The 22,970-nt window shown below is 30.9% G+C and overlaps 1 protein-coding gene and 1 pseudogene across 1 annotated transcript; both read left to right on the top strand.

Moving 5' to 3' along the window:
- The first annotated feature begins 6,150 nt into the window (after nucleotides 1-6,150).
- On the top strand, nucleotides 6,151-6,870 carry LOC112638770. The gene is made up of 3 exons (XM_025410983.1): nucleotides 6,151-6,383; nucleotides 6,461-6,743; nucleotides 6,836-6,870. Coding segments are annotated over exons 1-3 (378 nt in total). The 5' UTR covers nucleotides 6,151-6,290; the 3' UTR covers nucleotides 6,838-6,870.
- Nucleotides 6,871-10,805: 3,935 nt separating this feature from the next.
- Nucleotides 10,806-17,103, top strand: LOC112638767 (annotated as a pseudogene).
- Nucleotides 17,104-22,970: the final 5,867 nt, after the last annotated feature.

Below are 22,970 nucleotides of genomic sequence, written 5' to 3'. Positions count from 1 at the left end.
TACTGTTTAAATTAGTGATATTTTCACTGATTCACTTTTAGAGAGTAGAGTTAGGTTTCATTTATCATAGCATTCTTCAGACACGCGGTCCGCGATGATAGCGTGATTGTCTAGTCCTGGAAGGAAAGATTTTGAGAAACAATATCACATCTGCCGGCGCAAAAATTCCTGAGACAGAAGCGAACAAACGACGGAAGTAGATGACTCCGCGAGGTCGCTTTTATACGACTTGGGAGTGCGGTGGCACCACCAACGTTGGTCGCAAGTATGTAAATTCTCGTCTGTCTAATTCGAAATATCCGATAATCGATGTAATTCAGTATTTATTGAGCAACGATTTTGGCAACTAGTGCATAATAAGAAAAGAAAATAATATATGGGTTGTACAAGATTTAAGATAAGATAATGTTTATAAAAATATTGTGTTGGTATTAAAAATTTTCAAAAATTTATAAATCTTGGTTTGAGTGAATCTTTGCAAAAATTTCGTCTTGTATTTTGTCTTGTCACGATTTTATTAACAATTTTTATTTAATACTGAACAATTAAAATAATATTTAATATAATCTTTATAATATATAATTATTTCAGATAATTATTAGTTATGTGTCATTCTGTTTACCTTCTAAAAAACATTATATATTATTAAAACTTCGTTATTGGTATGAAAAGCTAATTACATATAGAATAACAGATGGCTAAATGCAAGCGCACGCACCCAAAGAACTTTGTACATATGCTATAGTTTTAAAATCTTTTATTGTTTATTTTGTTTATTGTATTAATTGTTTTTAAAATTGTTAATATATAAACATTTTTATTTATTTTTAAATAAATTTGCTTATTTTGTATAATATAGTTCATTTTTTCTATCATTTAATTTACAAATATAATCACTGAGAAAAAATTTAGTTGCATTAATTAGAATTCTGATAGATTCAACGAGTATGTCTGTTGGAAAATGGACGAACCAGAATTCTTGTAGGAATTATCAGATGAATCTGATTAATTTCTTCCTGTTAAATTTATCAAATTTTCTGGTTAATAATATTAAACTCACCAGTACCAAGTCGTCTAACATTTTTTCCATCTAATCTCAAAAATCTATTTAATATTTTGAATTCCAACACGATTATTGGATAAATTCAATCCAGATTATTGAATAAATTAATTTAAATTCAGTTTGTTAGAAATTACTGATAAACAGTGATGCAAGAATTAAATATTATTTAATTATTCGCACTGAGAAAAAAATCTGGTTGCATTAGCAAGACTAATCTTGACATATCAATTTTATTAATCCCGTCGTTAGTAAAAGTTATTCGCCTGCGCAGAGATAGTTATAATGGACAATGCAACGATTTACATCATCGGCGCGCACGTTCCTTGTATATCGCGCGATGCGGTCCCAAGCAGGAAGGCATGCAGAAGTAGAATGCGCACGTGTGGGCAGGTGAGATATCGGGTAACACACCTGGACATGCCCGCATGTTTTCGCTATTATTCGAACGTCCTGCCGGTATCATAGAATAACACGATTTTTAAATAGCTTTCTTGAGTTAACTAAATTTTTTTTATTTCAAGATAATTTTTTCCTCAGTGTATTAAGTATATGCATCGCGCGAATCAAATTTAAAATTTTTAATACAAGTTCTTATACAAAATTATCGTTTTAACAAAAGAATTTTATCGCTGGCCCTCTCGTCACATAATATTTCCAAATATTGCTAATTAAATATACAGAATTATTGAATAAGAGTGTGAAGATTCGATGTGATAAGTCAACGATTAAATATTAGTTTCGTAAAATTTAACGATTACCTTCGATATTATGGAATCGCGAGTTAATTATTATGAATTTAATAATTTGTTTTTTTCAATTATAATTGTAACTACGAATTTCGTATCGGAAAATATTCATAAATAAATTAATAAATTACGATTGCGAAATCACCATGTTCTTCCCGCGTTCTTTTCATTCACGTTCTTAGACGAAATTGTCGTTTCAATAAAAGAGTTATCGTTCCTTTCGTTAAATAAATTTTGTTAATGAAAGTTGCGTGGCTCGTACCGCCGAGAAGTCGAAACGATTTTCGTCATGGAGAATTATTTCTCACTGGTTTTTGTGAGATCCATTCGCGACGTTTAGTTCGGTGTTCCTGTTGAAAATTGGAAATTTTTATTGTAAGATTGAAATTAATCCCAGGTTTTCCTGAAAATTTCCGAAAAGCAATAATTTCGGTAGTAATACAACGATGATACGCTTCTTTAACGTCGAATTAATTTAAATAATATATATTTAGATGGTAGAAATGTATCCTTTTTTTTTTTCATTAAAAATGTTCTATCATTATTAGAATCGGTATTATTATTGCCTATATTTATAATGCCAGAAAAATTTAATAGTAGATTAATACATGAACAAATTAACGTATCTAAAATATTTTTATAATTGTTGTTAATATGATATATTATATATACGCGTAATTATACATGAATGTTACATAAAATGTGCGAATACTTAAAAATTTAGAGACGAATCGAATGGTTACCCCTATATCAGTAAGATATTGATTAAAAGAAAAAAAACATTATTAATTTAAACGTTACAAGAATAAGAATCTATATAATTAATCTAGAATTATTTATATATTTAAAATTATTTCATTTATTTTATTTTGAACGCTATTCGAATTGAAATTTTTTAAATCTTGCTGGTATCGGGTTCGATTTGTGTCGCGCGCGCAGACGGTACCCCTGTCTAAATTATGTGTTCGCACATTTAACACATACTCCAATAATGTGCATGTATTTTATTATTTATAAATATAATCGTTCGTAATCACATTTCAATAACAAAGGTTATATCCATTGAATTTTCAATAAAGAAATATATTTCTTAGTAATGGTAGAACATGTTTTCTGACGTGAATATCAATTTCGTGAATTGAAAATAATGACGAGGGATAATTGTGTCTTTGATTTAATACTGAAATTATTGCTATCGAGAATAGTCCGGAAGATCTAGGATTCGTTCTCTCCTACAGTGAAAGCGTCTCCCGACGTTTAATGGATCACTTAACTTTTCTTCGCAGATTGATCTTGCGAAATCTGATGTAGAAACGAGATGTCAGTCGTTCTCCATTTTTAAGATCGCTCTTCTTTTTATCGGATATTATCGGTATGTCACTCGCGTACCTGCAATCGAATATTCCGATTATTGTCGACTTATTTAAAATCGTACAAATTAATAATCATTAATTGCAAAAATTATACAAAACAATTGCGTTTTGAAGGATTGATTCTCGACGAATGATTCGAGTCTTCCCGCGAGAGGTCAGAATTGAGTTCGAACGCGTAACGCATGTAAACGTAATATATACAATTCGTCATATAACAATTCTCTTAAGAAAATAACCAGTATATTGAAACCGTTTCACCAACTGTCAATTGAATCGGTTTTTATATCAATAATTAAATCAGTAAAACTGTTTCGATATACTGATTATTTATTTTAAAAGTTTATTCATTGTCGCCGCGATGTTAACGTACGGAATAAACGGAATATATTCGTAAGTTACAATTTTATTATTAATAAATAGTTGATTTGATCATTGCTCTTTCCATTATTCGAAATACTCGATTATACGATTGGAATATAATTAGAATATAATTTCGAAACACGTATTTTGCGTGATGCGTTCATTTAATTAAAAAGACTCGAATGCAATTAAGAATCGATGTGTGTGACTGGAATCAAAATTATAAATTATCATTTTGTTGCAATCCTTAGGAACAATAATTATTCTTCTTTTAATATTTATAATTAAGAATATTTCGTCCGATGCTTTATCATATAATTATGTGATGATTTAAATATATATAATTCATCTGAGAACGCGCAGTAAAACGATCGAATGGCAAAATCGAATAATTAACGTAATGGAAAGCCTTGCGATGTATATTAATCGTTTAATAAATAATTAATCTGTGTGTACATGTGTGTGTGACTTTAAAAATATACTTGTATATAAATTCAATTATCGTATATGTACGTCATAGTACGCATAAAATATTTCGGCAGCGAAGTCAATAACACGACGTTCGGCCTTGATGACGTAGCGCTGTATTGTTTATATAGGCGAAGACCTTGTATCATTCGCACGGCGACATTCAAGTAGTAAAGTAGTGATACGGAACACTTCGTATTATTGAATGCTTTTTCTAACAGTTCGATCGCGATTAATATCGAAATATGATTCGCTACGACTATTACAATTAACAATTAATTAACTCTTAATAAATGAAACTATACATGAAACTATATGGCGATGATACATCCATCGAAACGCGATCCTTCATTATTCCAAATAAAAATTGAATCAAAAGAAGCAAAAATTATAAATATATAGACGACCTTGTATTATTCACACGGCATTCCAACGGCAGAGTAATGATACAAAATGCTTTGTATTATTGAATTCTTTTCCTAAACGCGATCGCGATTAGTATTGAAATATAATTCGCTACGACTATTGTAGAGCGAATCGTACTTCTTTATCCCTTATACGATATATTAATGTGCGTTTCTCGTAATTATTCTGCGATCGGGAGTGTCGTGCAAAAGTTTCGTGATCGTTTCTATAGTATATGACTAAATATAATTAATTATTTGTTCGCGAGTGAATATGAGTGCTATGAGGAAACAGTAAAAGCTGAAGAAGAAAAAAGACGGACATCTGGAAAAGTATCGAACACTCAGAGAGCAGTGAAAGAGCCTGAAGCAGTCAGAGAGATATGTGGTGAGTAACTTATAAAAATTATTTATTTATTATTATTATTTATATATGTATTATTTTCAAAATAGCTATATTGCTTATTATATATATATATATATATACTATATGTTAAAGTACGTAAAATATTTCGATGACAAATATATTAAAAATAAATTAACTTATGGTAAAGGTCATGAAAATGTATCGCAACGATATATCTTTATCGAATCGCAATCATTAATTACTGCGAATAAAAATTGAAAAAGGGAACATAAAAGAGGATAAAGAAATTAATTTTATTATGATCTTTCGATTATTGATATATTCGCTTATTATAATAATTTCTCTAACGATACTTATTAAAATTGAATAAATTTCGACCAATGCTTTAAATTTTCTTAACCTACAATCATTCATAGAATATTTCAACGACGTTTTATGACTTACGATCATTCGCACAGTAACCTTGAACAATAAAGTAGTGACGTTTCATATATTATCAAATTCTCTCTCTATATAGTCAACCTTGGCGATATAAACTACCGCGATAATGTTTCGCGGTTTAAATTAAATGTCGATTACAGTTGGGTAGATAGGTGTATCAATGACTGTACATACACGCCGTGTATAAATATACGTATCCCAACGGGCATAAACCAAACGTATATAGATTTAATAATCTGGAATTATTTTTATCATGATATGATGATTGAATATGATGATTTTAGAAAATGCATTGCTGGTAATCATCATAAATTATTATATATAACGCGGTATTGTACACAATGTCAATCTCGTAAATGTAAATGTCCGCCTGAAATTATATACAAAAAGTATGCATATAAAAAGAAAAAACAACAGGAAGAGAATGTACAGGTAACGGATAATTTTTGCTAATATAATTACGAAATTAATTTAAAATATTCAAGTAATTATTTTTTAGGTGATTTTTTTGTAGGAGAATGTTTCAGGAGAGATGAAAAATCTGAATGGAGATCAGAATGGAGAACAAAATAATCTGAATGGAGATCTAAGTAGAAATCATAATAACGATTGTTATGTAAATTTTGATGAGCTATGGGCACTCTATAATATAACGGATTAAATTTTATATTTTAATTTTAATTTTAAATACACACACACACACACACACAAATATGTATAATATATACACATTTTAAAATAAATTTTATATATATTTTACTTTAAAAAAATGTATTTATTTACACGACTTTCCTTGCGTTCCCATTCCTTTCACTATCTCCCTCGCACGCGTTTTCCTCGCGCCATCGTTCTCTCTCAAGCGTCGTCTTTCAAGCGTTGTCTTTCAATAGAATACTGCTGTTTTTATAGTGCAGTTGTTTGTAGACTCGATACTTTTGTTTTACGATACGTTTTGGAGATGGCTGCATATGGTGTCTCTGCTACGATCTCGGACCGAGACCTCGTTGTCGCATCAGAAAGTCTCCGAGAGTGCGCGAGTTAAGAAGAGTACGTAAAGAAAAAGAAAAAATGGAATACCTCTTGGAAAACTGCGCCGGATGGAAGCAGGCCTTTGGAGACTTGCTCTGTGTCCTGCTGATGAAGCTGGTCTTCGATTGGAATGTAAGTATTGATTTTGCGAATAATTTATAAAAAATTGTACATCTATTGTGCATAATACTTATATTTTTTATTTTTAGTCCCTGTATGATGTTAAAATACCGGGATTTATGAATATCCACCACCGGCAGTGGGTGCGGGCGGAGCGGCGGGGGAGGAGACAGGACCTCTCCTTCATGTGGGGTGACGCTCCGGAGAGTCCGCCGGACGGCGATGACATTTTCGACCTAAGACGACTCTTCGGGGAAGAGCCATACATGGAGGAGGAGATTTGGATGCCCGGGGAGATTCGGGCACCCGGGGAGATTCGGGCACCCGGGGAGATTCGGTCACCCAATGGCATGTGTAATGGGGAACACAGATGTAAGTATTTTTTTATAAATCTTATTATAACTATATATTTTTTACTATATATTATAATATATATTTTTTTACTATATATTTTTTTGTTACAGGAGCCGCCTCCCCCTGAACCGGCGCAACTCCCCCCCTCCCCAATTAATTATATATATTTTTTATAATTATATTTTATTATAACATTACATTTGATATTTTTATATTTTTATATTTTTATATTTTAATTTTAATTTTAAATACATACACACACACACTCACACACACATAAATATGTATAATATACACATACACACATTTTAAAATAAATTTTATATATATTTTAATTTAAAAAAAATCTAATTATTTCGCATGCCTCTCCTTGCGTTCCCATCTCTGCGCTAGTTATAAGTATCGTTATCTCCCATGTGTTAATTTAAGTCTCGTCTCGCGCTAGTTGTAAGTCTCTCTCTCTCTCGCTAGTTGTAAGCCTCGTTCGTCGCACGCGTTGCTCTCGCGCCATCGCTCCCTCTCCCTCGCACGCGTTGTTCTCGCGCCATCGCTCCCTCTCCCTCGCACGCGTTGCTCTCGCATGCGATGCATTTCGAAGAAATGCTGCTGTTTATATTATTTATAAACCGAACATGTTCGTACGCAATATTGTTTATCAATCGGGCATGTAATACAATATTGCGATAAAACATCTAACACGCGCCGCCGCCGAAATCCCTCCGTCCCGCGTGACGTCATTCCCCCGCGCCACCGTAATCCCCCGCGCGCCTCACCCCCCTGAGAGGACCTGAGTTAGAACCCGCCTTATATACCTACTAACAATCATTAATAAACAAATCAATAATCATTAATAAACAAAATATAATGTATCTTTCATTTATACAGGGTGTCCTAGACTTAACGAATCAGCCGTTAATGATAGATCTGAGGTCATTTGGAAACGAAAATCTTAATATAAAAATGTTGAGGAAGAAGTAGTTTCGGCGCTACAGGAGATTAAAGATTACCAATCGACGCATTACGTTCTTTTGTGCTCAGGGACATAACGCAAAGAACCCGCGTACAGCGCAATAATATCGATATCGATAGAAGGATCAATATAAAATAAAAAATAGGATTTTGCAGTGAGCGCGATTGTGTCTTCGATACGATAGTAGTCGGTAATTTGAACATTTTTATAAAGTCTTTCTCAACATTTTGGTATTAGAATTTTTGTCTCCAAATGATCTCAGGAATCTGCTATTAACGGCTGATTCGTTAAGTCTGGGACACTCTGTATGTATAAATAATTATAGACATATCGATTATTATTAGTGGCACTTTTCTTTTCCTCCATTAATGGAATTGAATTACCTGGAATTTATATGAAGTAGAATAAGTAAAGTAATAATAATAATAATGAAGATGCTATTAAGACATAACACTATTTACACCCTATACATCATTCATAAGCAGTGGAACAAATATTTTTTTAATAACGTATACCCCTTAAGTCGTCCCCTTTTAATAAGATTTGCGGAAACCATTATATAAATTTCACATTACGTAAGATTATTTTATAAATTGCGGATGTAAAATATATAATAAATAAATGTTCTGTCCAATGACGAAGTCTGCGGTCGGATTTCACAGCCGCTCCAAAAGTCACCGGCGCGCGACTCCGCGGCGGTGATTTGTGTAATTGCAAATGCGAGACGATCAGCGTCAGAACAAAGGAGAGATTTTGACTTGGACGTTTACATAACGGCACGAAATGGAATATCAACCGGCGCTACCGCGATTACCTTTACGTATGTACTATACAGGATGTCCCAAAAGTCGCGAACCGGTCGAATATTTCATAAACTATGCACTTTAGAAAGAAATGTTTCAGACAAAAGTTGTATGGCTTGAAGGGGGCCAGCAGACAGTGGCAATGATTTGACATGGGAGAGTCATTTGAAAGTCACGTGAAGATCACCGTCAATTTCTTAATTAAATAAAACTCCTTATTTTTTATTAAATATTCTTAGTAGTTCACGTCGAGAGCTTTCCAAAACACTATAATTAAGTTAGTTTTCATTAAGTACTTTCCGAATTATGAGGCTTGAAATCATTTCTTAATTTTACATAAACCGTAAAATATCTTGTAAAATATTCATTTTTCGATTATCTTATCTTAATACTTTTATGTACAAAATAATAAGAGGAATCAATTGTCGTAAAGAAAAAGATAGTTGTTTTTAAGAAAAAAATATGTAATTTGCAATTAACATATTTTTTTTAAAAACAACTATGTGTTTTCTTTACACCAATTGATACTTCTCATTATTTTGTACATAAAAGTATTAAGGTAAGATAATCGAAAAATGAACATTTTACTAGATATTTTATGATTTATGCAAAATTAAGAAATGATTTCAAGCCTTATAACTCGAAAAGTACTCAATGAAGAAATACTTTATTATAGTGCTTTTGGAAAGCTCTCGAGATAAGCTACACGAATATGTAATAAAACATAGGGATACAATATAAGAAACAGATATTATAAAGATGATAAAAGATTTAATTATCAGTAGAATATATCTATATATATATATAGATATATTCTACTGATAATTAAATCTTTTATCATCTTTATAATATCTGTTTCTTATATTGTATTAGTTTCGGATTTATACTTTCTTTGTATAACATCTTTAATATTTCAAAAACATATTAAATCGAATGAATACAATTCTGTAATAGTACTTGTATCTGTCCTTATTCTTAATAAAAGCAATTTTCAAAAGTAATAACATTATTTTTTGTTAAAAAATAAGACAAAAGAAACATAAGCAATAAAAAACACTTCAACAATATTCTTTTGCGCAACAATTTTTTTCAACTCCTTCGTGATCGTGCACTTTGTTTTTATCATGTTGCTCTTTAAATGTTAATCATTTTTAATGAATCATTTTAAATGTCAATCATTTTTAATGATTAACATTTATACGCAAATAATCGAGTCATTAAATTAATAATATTTAAATGTAAAACTTGTATTTAGCGAATTAGAATCTTTGGATGGACTTCTTTGAGATTCTCGTTTATATCCCATGTATAATATTATTTTATTGCAAATGTAAGATAAATATTATAGAGACTTATTTTAACTGAAATGGAGATACGGAACGAGAATTTCATTCTGTTGATTAAAAGCTATATAAATCGAAATTTTATTATTGTCCTATATTATTTTCATATTATATCAAACTTTCATGTGCTTTAATAAATAAAATACATTTTATTAAAAAAAAAAAGAGGAAAAAAGAAAGATGAGTTTTCTAAAAAAAACTTACAAAAGACTGGCACAAATATTTTTTTTCGATTCTGATTAATTTTAAATATATAGATTAAGAGACACATATGTGTATATTATACATGTGTATATATCTTCATTTGTCCTCTTATATTGAAAAATTATTCATTTACATTGAAATACCCCATTAAAAAAAATTGACTTTTACAATATTAGGTCTCATCAAAATGCCTATCACACTTTTGTCATGTTTTTTTTAAATAAAATCTCTCTCGAAATATAATGTGCGATTAAAAAAACGATAAGAGCAATTATTGAAATTGAAATAAAATTCAAAAATAGCAACTAGCGTCGTTCGTTAACTTTGCTAAAGATAATTCGAGATGACAAATTTCTAAATGATTTATTATCTAAAGCACGCCTATTTAAGAAATTTAATTGAAAGTGTTAGGAAGAATAATGTAAAAATTTGTAAAAAAATAAAATTGTTTTCCTTATTTTGTTAATATTGATATTGATATCTTGATTATGAAAACGATACATTTTAAATAGAAACAATCGCTATTTCTAATCAATGTTGGCAATATTAAATCTAATTTCAAAATGGTTTTCATAATCATTTTTTTATGTTCTCAGATAAAGATAAAAACGTTAGATATAAACGTTTGTCTTTAATTGAAATGATTAATGAATTATTAAATTGCCTGGTTCTTAAGAGTTCTAATTATTAATATGCGCTTGAGTGGAAGAACAGTATAAATACACGCTTCAGATGTTTATTATCAGTTTATGCAGCTTTGTTAAACTTGTGCATCTGTTTAACAAGATTTATAATTCTATCTTAAAATTAATCATTTGAGTTATGTGTTTCCATTGATCGTTGCACATAGAATCTATCTGGTAATCTTTATAAAATTTGTATAAAATAAAAGTTTATAACATTTTATTGCAAAATCCCAATTTAATACCATAATTAATGTTAAACGAAATATGATTTTAACACAAATTTCTTTCAAATATTATAATATTATATTGTTAATTTTATTTGATTGTTATAATTTTATTAAATTATTATATAATATGTTACAATATTCATATTATTATCTTCTAAAATGCACATTATATTAACTTTGAGAAAATGTTTAATACGATGTTATTAGATATCAAAATCGTTACGCCATAATTAAATAAACAAAAAGAACAAATAAAATAAATAAATAAGCTTTTAAACAATAATTATATAGTTTATATAATTATATTATTTATTTAACTTCTCAAGATAATTACAAATATTGTCGAAAATCGAATATCTATTTTTGTATATATTAAAAAATATTTATTTTATATATGACATTTTATATATGTACGAAGAATAAAAAACAAACGGAAGAAGCTTAAAAAAAAGTAGTCAAATAGTCAAGAAACATCGGGACGGTTAAGAAACAATGTTCATTACTATATTGGTATTTTCTATGTTTATTTTATTGGTATATAATTATTATGTGTATCATAAAAAATACCGACAACTTCTTAATCTTATACCGAGACCATCGGGTTTTCCGATTATTGGCAATGCGCTCCAATGCTATGTGTCAGAAGGTAAATACAAAATTTCTAATCTATTTACATTAATTGACAAACGAAATCTGTGTTACGTACACAAGCAAAAATTCATAAATCATTTATTTTGAAACATATATTTATCAAGTGTATTACATGTAGATTACTTCTCTTTGCAGTAACAATTTGCAATTCATTTTCTTTATTATTATTTATCTGTTTTCAACGTATTTGGATAGAAGCGCACATTAATGTTGAAAATAAAATTAGTCAAAACATTTGTGTGTATTAATGTTTATAATATAATTTTCAGAGAAATTATGGAAGCTCTTCTGTAAATTGTCTGATGAATATTATCCCATTATTAAATTCGGGTTTTTTTTTATATATGGAGTGGGTATCCGTCATCCAGACGATATAGAGGTAATACAAGAAATTTCATTCTCTATACACATTACGAGTGGATTAGATTGAAGAGTTTTGCGATTTATAGAAAGATTTTTACTGATAAAATGTGTTCCTTAAAAAAAATGAAATCCTAATTGATACTCCATCGAGGTTAGAATAAAATACAGAGATACAATTTATAAATTATTTGTATATCTAATATATCAGTATATCTAAGATATTTTAGTGATATAATAACTGAATAATACATATTTCTGTTTTCGATTATTTCAGACGATACTAAGCAGTACTAAGCACATCGAGAAAAGTTTTCTGTATAACGTTGTTCATCCTTGGTTAAATACAGGTCTTGTAACTAGTACAGGTAATATAAATATAATAATGTTAATATATGTATAAGTACATATATACTTTTCTATTACAATTTGTGAAACGTCATTTCGTTTACAAGCCACGTCACAAAAAATCAAATAAAATGTTACAATTAGACTTAAATATATTATAAAACAAATACAAAAAAAAGCAAGTAAGGCCACCGATATTAAAGGTTGAAAAAGACGTTATTGACGATTTTGATATGACTTTTACGGGCGTGATACAACGGATTAGTTTATATTATTATTTATTGCATTGAAAAGGATCCGGAGAGGATTGAAACGTTTGCGCTAATTATTGTATCTTGAAATTTTAAACATGATTGTAATTTAACACGCGTTTACAATTAAATCTTTTTTTGTCAACCTTTAATATCGGTGGCCTTACTTGCTTTTTTGTGTTTTTGTGTATTTGTTTTATATTTATTATTCGGCGCCACCTATTCTTATAACATTTGTTATTTTAAATATATTACATATCTAGTTTTATCTTTAATCCGTAGCGGTGCACAATATAACTCTAGGGTAACTGCGAGATATTGATGTCACTATGCTGTGATTCGTTTTATTAAATTTATATTAGTTAGACTGATTACAAAACTAGATTTCTTTTTACAAGCGAGATTTCGCGGGAAGTGTAGAACAACTACTAAAAGTACTAATACTTACTATACTACTACTACTGTAGTGTAATACTAAAAGTAGTAAAACTACTACTTTTAGTATTACACTACAGTAAAAAAAAGCTCTGATGAAGTGTCATCTATGCGAGTCTGAATTAAAAATAAACTTGAAATTAAAAATATTATAGTTGTTGTCATTAAAGACAAAAAACACTAATAGAATATTATCCTAAATAGCGAATTTATATTTCTGTGTTACAAAAATTAATAAAAAAGAAATTTGCAGATGAGATAATTTCGCTGTGATGCACGTATATATTGTTATAAATGGTAGAAATAGATAAGAGAGATATTCCAGTTAAATCAAACACCATCACTAATAGATTGTAATATCAGTAATAGATTTAATTAATATTAATATTAATTTATATATTTATATATTTATATATTTATATATTTATATTATTATTATACATTAGATATTTATAGTAATTTATTTTTATCTGGTAATTTTAGAAATATTTTTTCAGTTAAATCAAATACACCACCACGAATAGATTGTACTATCAGTAATAGATTTAATTATTATTAATTTATATATTATATATTATATATTATATATTATATATTATATGTAATATAAATATATATATATATATTATATATATATATATATATTATATGTACCTTATATATTATATATTTATATATTATATATTTATAATAATTTATTTCTATCTGCCAATTCATAAAGATTTAATTACAAAATAATAACATTTAATATATATACATAACATACATAACATAATTACATTTACGTCGATATTTGCAATTTCTCTTTTATAGCACAATTTTGTGTTATCTTGTTTCTGTTTTAGCGATTAAGTGGCGGGCGCGGCGAAAGATGTTAACACCTGCATTCCATTTTAATATATTAAATAAGTTTGTTGATACCTTAATCAAGGAGAGCGATTACATGACAAAATCTTTGAAAGATGTCGGAGGGACAGTTGTAAAAGATTTATTACCATTTATTAGTGAACATACGCTAAGTGCGATATGCGGTAAGTGGTTCTTATTTTGCATTATGTATACAGGAATTTTATTCTAAGTGATTATAGCTTCAAATAAATATAGAATAATGTTTCTACACAAAGTATCAACAAGGAAAAATAGATAATATTCAATATTTTTGAAAAAAAGCAATCTACAAAATATTCATCTGTAAATAATCTTCGACTGTTTTAATTAAATGTATTTGTAGAAACTAGCATGGGCGTTTCTTTGCAAAAATTTGGCGAGGTGCAATGAAAGTATCGAAATGCGATTCACGATATAACCGAATTAATACTTTACAGGTAATTCATAGATATGGTATATAATTGTATGATATTTTAACTTATAATCCACATCTTTTAACTTATAATCTCATTTTCTAACTCTTTCTATGATCTATTAACTGTGATACATTAAATTATACATTTTGAAAAATAAATTAATTAATGAATAATTACGTAAAGGTGAACTTAGTGAAAACGGCACTTTGTTTACAAGTCGACAATTATTAATCAAGATCTATTGTATATGTATCACTAAATATTTTATTACATAATTATTTGTATTTTTTAAAATGTTGAAATTATCAGAACAATAAAAAAATAAATAAATTGTATTCAAAATGTGTAAAGTAATTATTTTTGATCAAAATTTTATAGCCTTGATAAAATAAAAAGTTTTTAGTACAAATTCTACTTTTTTGTAACATATATAGATTTAAATTTTTTATATATTCTTTACAATCTATGGTTATTAAACATTAAACTAATTTCATGATGGTTTTAATTAAGGCTTTTACAAAATAACATTATTGGAATTATATCATCATTTGAAATTATGTAGTTTTATTGAATTTCGGTTTAGAGTATTAAGGCCTTGGTTGTATAATGATTTATTATTCTCATTGTCATCACAAGGAAGAAAGCAAAAGAAAGTCTTGAAAATATTGCAGGAATTTACGGAAAAAGTACGTTATCACATTATTTTAAACCTTACAACACTTTTATATGTAAAATAACTATAAATCTCGTAATATTTGTAGGATTACATTATTTATTTTAAGTATTAATATATATATTAATTATACATATTATGTATACATATTATTTATACATATTATTTATACATATTATTATTATGTATACATATTATTATTATGTATACATATTATATATACATATTATGTTATAAATATCTATGATATAATACAATTGTTGTTTAATATAAAAAATCTTGTCAAAAATTAAATATTGTATTTGTATAGATCATCGCGGAAAGAAAACTTTATCACGAACGCACCAATGACCGATACTACGAAAAAACCTTGAAAGTAACAAAGAGACAGAAAATTTCGAAGTGTTTGGAAATACGTAAGAGATCAGAGCTTCTAATTTAAGTTTGGCTGCGCAATTAATTTAATATTATACATTATGCTTGCATTATTTATATTAAACACATGTAATAATACAACATACGTTTGCTGTAAAATTAAATCATTATTATTTGTAATAGAGTTTGAATTTTAAACAAGAACTGTTATTGTATAACTAAAGTGTGGTATGTAAAGGTGAAATTGTAATTAATATGCTTTTTTTAGTTAAAAAAAGTAGGCTAGCCATGTTGGACCTTTTAATAGCGGCATCTCGAGAACATTCTCTAACTGATTTGGATATCAGAGAAGAAGTTGACACTTTCATATTTGCAGTATGTATCTGTAAACTTTTTTTATTTTTTTGTACATGATATCTAAGTATGTATAACAATATAACGATATGCATACGATGATGATTATAGGGTCATGATACTACAGCGTCGGGCATAATGTTTGCTTTACTACTCTTAGCTGAGCATAAAGATATCCAGGTACCTATTTCTCACAATATATTGCGATATATAATTTAAGTTAAGATTTTATTCAACGTAATAAAGATATCAAGTTCTTGTTACGATATAATTTTCCTAGATTTATTAGAATTTGATTCATTAAGAATTTATTTTTATCTGTGCACTAAAAATTAGAATTGAGAAATACATTTCATTATATTATTGATGACATAGGAGCGTGTGAGGACTGAAGTCGATACTGTGATGCAAGAGAATGGAGGAAAACTTAATATGAAGTCATTACAAAATTTATCATATTTAGACAGATGTTTAAAGGAAGCGTTACGTTTATATCCCAGCGCATCTTTGATATTACGCAAGACTGGGGATGCTGTAAAATTACGTAATTATAGTCACTTTTTGCTGCATATATTTTTGAATATGTTACATAATATGGAATATATATTATTGAATGTAAAGTAAGATTAATTAGTATTTTAACACTACAATATTGTTATATTTTATTTTTCTCAAAGAAACGCTTATTTTCGTGAATTTTAGTATTTTTCAATTTTGTAATAATTTTCAGAATCATATATCGTACCCGCTGGAACGACCGTACTTCTTAATATCTACGGAGTTCACAGAGATCCCAATTTTTGGCCAAATCCAGATGTATTTGATCCGGACAGATTCTTGCCCGAAAGGATAAAGAATCGTCATCCTTATTCTTATATACCATTCAGCGCAGGACCAAGAAATTGCATAGGTGAATTAATCGCGATTTTCGTTTCTCTTCGTATCGATAATTTATCATAAATTTCAAATTGTAGGTCAACGTCTCGGTTTACTGATGATGAAAGCTATGATAGCTCTTTTGATACATAATTTTTACTTGGAACCTGTTGAGTATTTAAAAAATATTCGATTATTGTTGGATTTAGTAATACGTCCTGCTCATCCGGTTCATATAAGATTCATCCCGATCAAATGCAAACAGCCGTTTAAAAATAACGTGGATATTGCAAAAGTGTAACAAGATAATGCAGTGGGAACAATCGAAGAAAATTGTTATGCATATTATACGTTCAACATTATGAGGAAAATATTGTGTAAAGTTTAGCATTAAGTTTAATTATTAAAATATATACATAAAAATCTTATAAATCAGAACTCTAAGTACCCAAATTTAACTTATGTAAGGATCCTCTATCATGTGCAATCACAATAAAAACGTTTATCCATAAAATATATGTGTGCAAAGCTAATCAAACAATTATTTTTTTAGTCTTATTCATAGAATTAAAAAAATGTTTCAATCAACGCAATGGATATTTCCCACGAGTTTTGCGCTGGATAAAAATGAATATCTTTTTCTCGAAATAATACACGCATCATATATTAAGGTGTCAAGATTGATAGATATCTATTTCGATGATTAGAGGACGCCATAGTGGATCATGATTGCTGTTTTAATTTTCATCTTCATTTGCTGTAACAAGTTTTCTTTCTTTGGATTAATGAATTGTTTTCTACTTTTTTTTGGTAAGTAGAATCTTTTTCTTCGAAATAATTTTTAATCGACGAAATATATTCATCGTATACTTGAATCGATTTACAATACTATGATTATATTTTTATATCTGCAGCAGTTTAAATTTGTCAACAAAGTTAATTAAATTAAATTTTTTTTTGTTATACGAAATAATATTTTTATGTTTTTTCTTTGTCCACTTTCAATTTTATGTGATAAATGTTTTAATTATACATTTGAAAGATGTAGTGTATTTCGAAAGATCTCCACATTATCGTACAACTTTAAATTTAATTCCTTCACACATAAAATATTATTTGTATTATATTTGTTTTTTTCTGTGTTTTAAATTAAGCGCATATTTTAAATGACATATATTTTGGTATATATTGATATTTTTGCAAAACACATCTATAAAATGTATTCCTTTTTTAAATCTCGTGGGAGACAGATCTGTCGCGTAGATTTACACTTACATCGCGAAATCGCGAAATCGCAGCTTTGTGAATTCGTGGAAAACGAAGGAAAATGGTGATTTTTCGCAGAAACGTAAATATCGATAACAGCCAGTATGACATCGATAAATTAGAATTCGGTCTGTGTAGCTGGGACTCGTAATTTACAAAGTTGTCTCTCTAAAATGTCAGTTAAGTCTTAACTAATGTTAAAATCATAGTAATCTTTGGGTAATAGCAGGCTTTCAAAATGAAAAGTATGAGGCATAATAACTACTCTTACAGAATTATTTCGAGGAAATTTTCGTTTTTTTTGTCGCATGAGTGATACAAGTGAAACCGACATCGATTGGTCAGACAGAGTACGAAAAGTTGGCGCGCTGTTCTACTTTTGAGGGACCGTAAGTCATTAGCGTGAATTCATTGCATGAATTGGCGGTATCAAATCCATGTCTGGAACAAGGACCAGATTCTGGATCGGTTCACTGTGTTATTATAATGGACACGTGTTTTCACGTGCAGCAAACGTTATACGTGTGTACACAATCAACGTACGGAATACAAATTATACTTCAACTCGTCGTCAGGTGCATAATGATTCAATTATAGAATATCTAGAATGAATTGAAAAGCAGAAAAACATTAATCTTCATAATATTTAAAACTATTTATATAAGAAAAACATTAAGCTTTATAATTCTGCATTCAGTTTTCTAAATTAAATAATTCATCATAATTTTACGTTTGTCTCTTACATTATTTTAATCACATTAGCTTTCTTTTTTTTTCGAAGCTTCGATAAATATGTATTCATAAAGTACAACATGTAGAAAGAAAACAAAAAATGACATTTAACTTTACTGATATATTTTTAAAAAAGTCTAGAATATTTTTAGAAAAGTCTGGTCTTGCTTCAGGGATTAATCTTAAATTTGAAGATGACAATATTTTCTCATCATTAATTATCCTAAATAAAAAAGTTAATCAACTAGTTTACATTATCAATCAGATTTTTTAACCTTTCCATTATCAATCAGATTTTTTAACCTTTCCAAAATCAAAAATTTGCAAGACTACAAATCACTGAAACATTATGCAAGTGTCTTGGAAGTGAATCATTAGTTTTCAATTCGAGCAGAATATTTAAGCACAAAATGAAAGTGCAAGTCCATCTTTAACAGTCCATCTTTATCACAAGCTTTAGATGTAATCGTCTGCATATCTAATCCATGAGATATTGCTCGCTCTTTTTTACTACGATGATGTAATTATAATTATCTATAATGATAATTATCTGCGATTACATAAATAAGACATTTTCTTAAAAGCAAAAACAGAAGCAATACCGATGTCGTTGGTTATCGCTATAATATGAACCGTAGCGCGGAAATCTATGTTGAAAGGCCCACTTTATCTTTTGTAATTGCGTGAACGATTACTTGTCGACGTTGATAAATCCTCGATTCACGATGATGCGCACCGCTTCGAAGATAGAAGCGCCTACTCTCTAAAAGTAATCAGTGTATTATCACTCAAAACAGTAAATAGTCACTGATTACAGCAGTTATAAGTACAGCACTGCAAATCAGTGATATTTTATTGAAAGAATCAGTTAGCCCCTTTTCGTCTCCAGCCCGTGCCTGCCCCGCCCCGCGGGCCGCCCCATGGATGCCTTTCGCACCATCGGTACACTTTTCTTCATTTCATTCTGCCTCATGTTTCCGCTCCGCCCTTCGTCGTTTCCCTTCTATTGCCCCCATTCTTCCTTCTCCTCCTTCCCTTCGCGCTGTCCCATCTCTCGCCGGTCTAGTTCCCATTTTCCCGCCCCATCCATCTTTCCTCGTTGCCTTCTCCCATCGCCTCTTCCCCCTATTCTTCCCTCCTTCTGTCTCTTTCCTTTCGCCCTCTTTGGCCCATCTTCATGTGCACGCGCGGGCCCGCCGCTCACCCTTCTTTTGTTCCCCGCCATCCTTTTTGTCATCCGCCCTTGTACATTCCTTTTCCCTTTGCTTCGCGCGCTGCCTCTCATTACTACCCTGCGGCCCCCCATTCTCTTGCCCATCCCCTTTCGTTCCTCACGCACAGCTTCTTTCCCCTCGTGTTCTTCTATGTCCCGGCCGGCACGTTCGCCTCACTCCGCCCTGCGGGCCTGTCCTGGTGTGTTCCCCGCTCTCTCCGCCACCCCCGTGCGCCCTTCTTCCTTTGCCTGCCTTCCTGCTTTGGGCACCGCACTCGCGCGCATCTCCCCGGCCCGTGCGCGCCGCTGCACTGTCACACTCGTTTGCCCTTGTCCCTTCATCACCTCTCTCTGCGCCAGGCTGCACTCCACTTTTCCTCCCGCCGGGCTTTCACTCCCATTGATCTGTCCCGGCTTTCAGTCCTTGCTCCTGCCCACCCGCATTTTTTTCTCCGTGCGCCTCTTCCACTCCTCTTTTCCTTTCTTGCCATCCACTTTGTTTCTCCTCCTTTTCCCCCACTGCCTTTCCACTACATTTCATTCCCTCCTCCTGGCATTGCCTTTTCTCCCACTACCTAGTGTTTGGCTTCCCCATCTTTCCCATCGCATTTTTGCGCTTCGCTGGCCACCTGTTCGCACGCCTTTGGTCTGGTGCCGTTTCACATCTTCTTCCCCCGCACCATTTGCATCCTTTACACCGGCCGCACTTCCTCCGCTTCCCTCTGCTCATTCATCCCAACGCCTTATCTGGTTCGGTCCCTTTTCCCCACCAGCCACATCCCTCGTTGCCCTCTCTCCAGCCTTCTCACTTCCTGCCCCTCCACTTTTTTCTCCGTGCTTCCTCTTTGGTCCTTCCACTGACTCGCCCCATGCCCTTCATTCTCCTCCACTCCGACCCCATTTTATTTCCCCCATCCATCCCTGTTTCACTCATCGTTCCCCCTTTTCGCCCCCATTCCCTCCCCTCCCACGCTCCTCCACGAGCATTTTCCCCTCTCGCCTATGTCCCAGTTTTGGGTGCGCTGCGCTGCCTTTCAGCCCCATCTGCTTTCTTCTCTCTGTCCATTCGCTGTTCTCCTCCCCTCCACGCCGTTTTGCACTCCTCTCTCACTCGTTTTTTTCGCGGTCACCCGCACTGCCCCCCTCCCTACTCCTTCCTCTGCACCATACTTCTCTCATTCTCCCGATTCACTCTTCCCTCTTCCTTTCACTTGGTTCCGTCATTCCCTCCCCTTGTTCCTACCCCGTCGGTGCCCCGCACACATCACCGCGCACCTGTTTTTTGCCACCAGCATTCCCCTCCCACCACGCATTTCATCCATTTATTGCCCTTTTCATACCCCACCTCTTTTCTCCATTCTCTTCATCATTCCAGTCTTGTCACCCCCCTCTCTTCTTGTTTCTTTTCTTTTATGCAACTCGTTTGCCAAAATCGTTGCTCCATAATACTGCTTCACATCGCATGCTTCAGGATATTTCGCATTACGACAGACAGATTTAACATACTTGCGACCAAACGTGGTGGTGCCACCGCACGCCCAAGTCGTAATAAAGCGACCTCGCGGAGTCATCTACTCCGTCGTTTTTCGCTTCTGTCTCGAGGAATTTTTGCGTCCGGCAGATGGTGATATTGTTTCTCAAATCTTTCCTTCCAGGGACTAAGACAATCACGCTATCAATCGCGGACCGCTGTCTGAAGAAATGGCTATGATACAATGAACCTAACTCTACGCTCTAAAAGTGAAATAGTGAAAATATATCAAACTAATTTAAAACAGTAAATAAAGATTTATCTTATATCTCCACTGATTAGGTCAGTTACAAAACAATTCATGTAACATTCCAGTAAATTTTAACTGTAAACCATAATCCGCATCAGTTCCGTTCATTTAACCGCTACACAATCGCTATTCTCTCTGTGATTTAATGTTTAGTTATATAGAATTATATAAAATTTGCAACAAAGCAACATTTAAAATTAGAAGTATAACTTCTAATTTTAATATTTAATTTACTGATACCAAGCTCAATAGAGAGGCTCAGATATTAAATCGATCTTTATAAGTCGGACACAATAAATGCCCTGGCGACTAATGAAATTAATTTTTTCGTTACTCTATTTAAAATAACAATTCAATATGCATGTAATATAGAATAAAATAAATAAATTTTTAATATAAATAAATATTTAGTAATGTAAATAAATTTTAATTTTATATGAAATAGATAGAGAGATGAATTCTAATAAATATTACTGACAATAACAAAAGAAATATTACTGATATTGAAAAATCATTACTGATTGAAACAGTTCAAAATTACATTCNATTAATTAAATCTATTACTGATATTACAATCTATTAGTGATGGTGTTTGATTTAAAAGCATTTTGTAATGTAATCGCCCTCCTTGATTTAGGTACAACAAAGCTATTTAATATATTAAAATGGAATGCAGGTGTTAACATCTTTCGCCGCGCCCGCACAACTTAATCGCTAAAACAGAAAACAAGATAACACAAAATTGTGCTATAAAAGAGAATTTGCAAATATCAACGTAAATGTATTATGTTATGTATGTTATGGTATTATATTAATGTTATTATTTTGTAATTAAATCTTATGAATTGGCAGATAGAAAATAAATTATAATTTATTTCTATCTGCAATTCCCATAAGATTTAATTACAAAATAATAACATTTTAATATATATAACATAACATACATAACATAATTATTTACGTTGATATTTGCAATTTCTCTTTTATAGCACAATTTTGTGTACTTGTTTTGTTTTAGCGATTAAGTGGCGGGCGCGGGCGAAAGATGTTAACACCTGCAATCCATTTTAAATATATTAAATAAGTTTGTTGATACCCTTAATCAAGAGGGCGATTACATGACAAAAATTTGAAAGATGTCGGAAGGACAGTTTGGTAAAAGATTTTATTACCATTTATTAGTGAACATACGCCTAAGTGCGATATTGCCGGTAAGTGGTTCTTAATTTTGCATTATGTATACAGGAATTTTTAATTCTAAGTGATTATAGCTTCAAATAAATAATAGAATATGTTTCTACAATACAAAGTATCAACAGGAAAACTAGATAATCATTCGCAAGTATTTTTGAAAAAAAGCAATCTACAAAATTCATCTGTATAATCTTCGACT

This window comes from Camponotus floridanus, unplaced genomic scaffold (genome assembly GCF_003227725.1).
Source record: "Camponotus floridanus strain SB8 unplaced genomic scaffold, Cflo_v7.5 scaffold365, whole genome shotgun sequence".
Taxonomy (NCBI): Eukaryota; Metazoa; Arthropoda; class Insecta; order Hymenoptera; family Formicidae; genus Camponotus; species Camponotus floridanus.
Note: the sequence above shows the minus strand (reverse complement) of the source record. Positions and strands in the feature narration are given on the sequence as shown.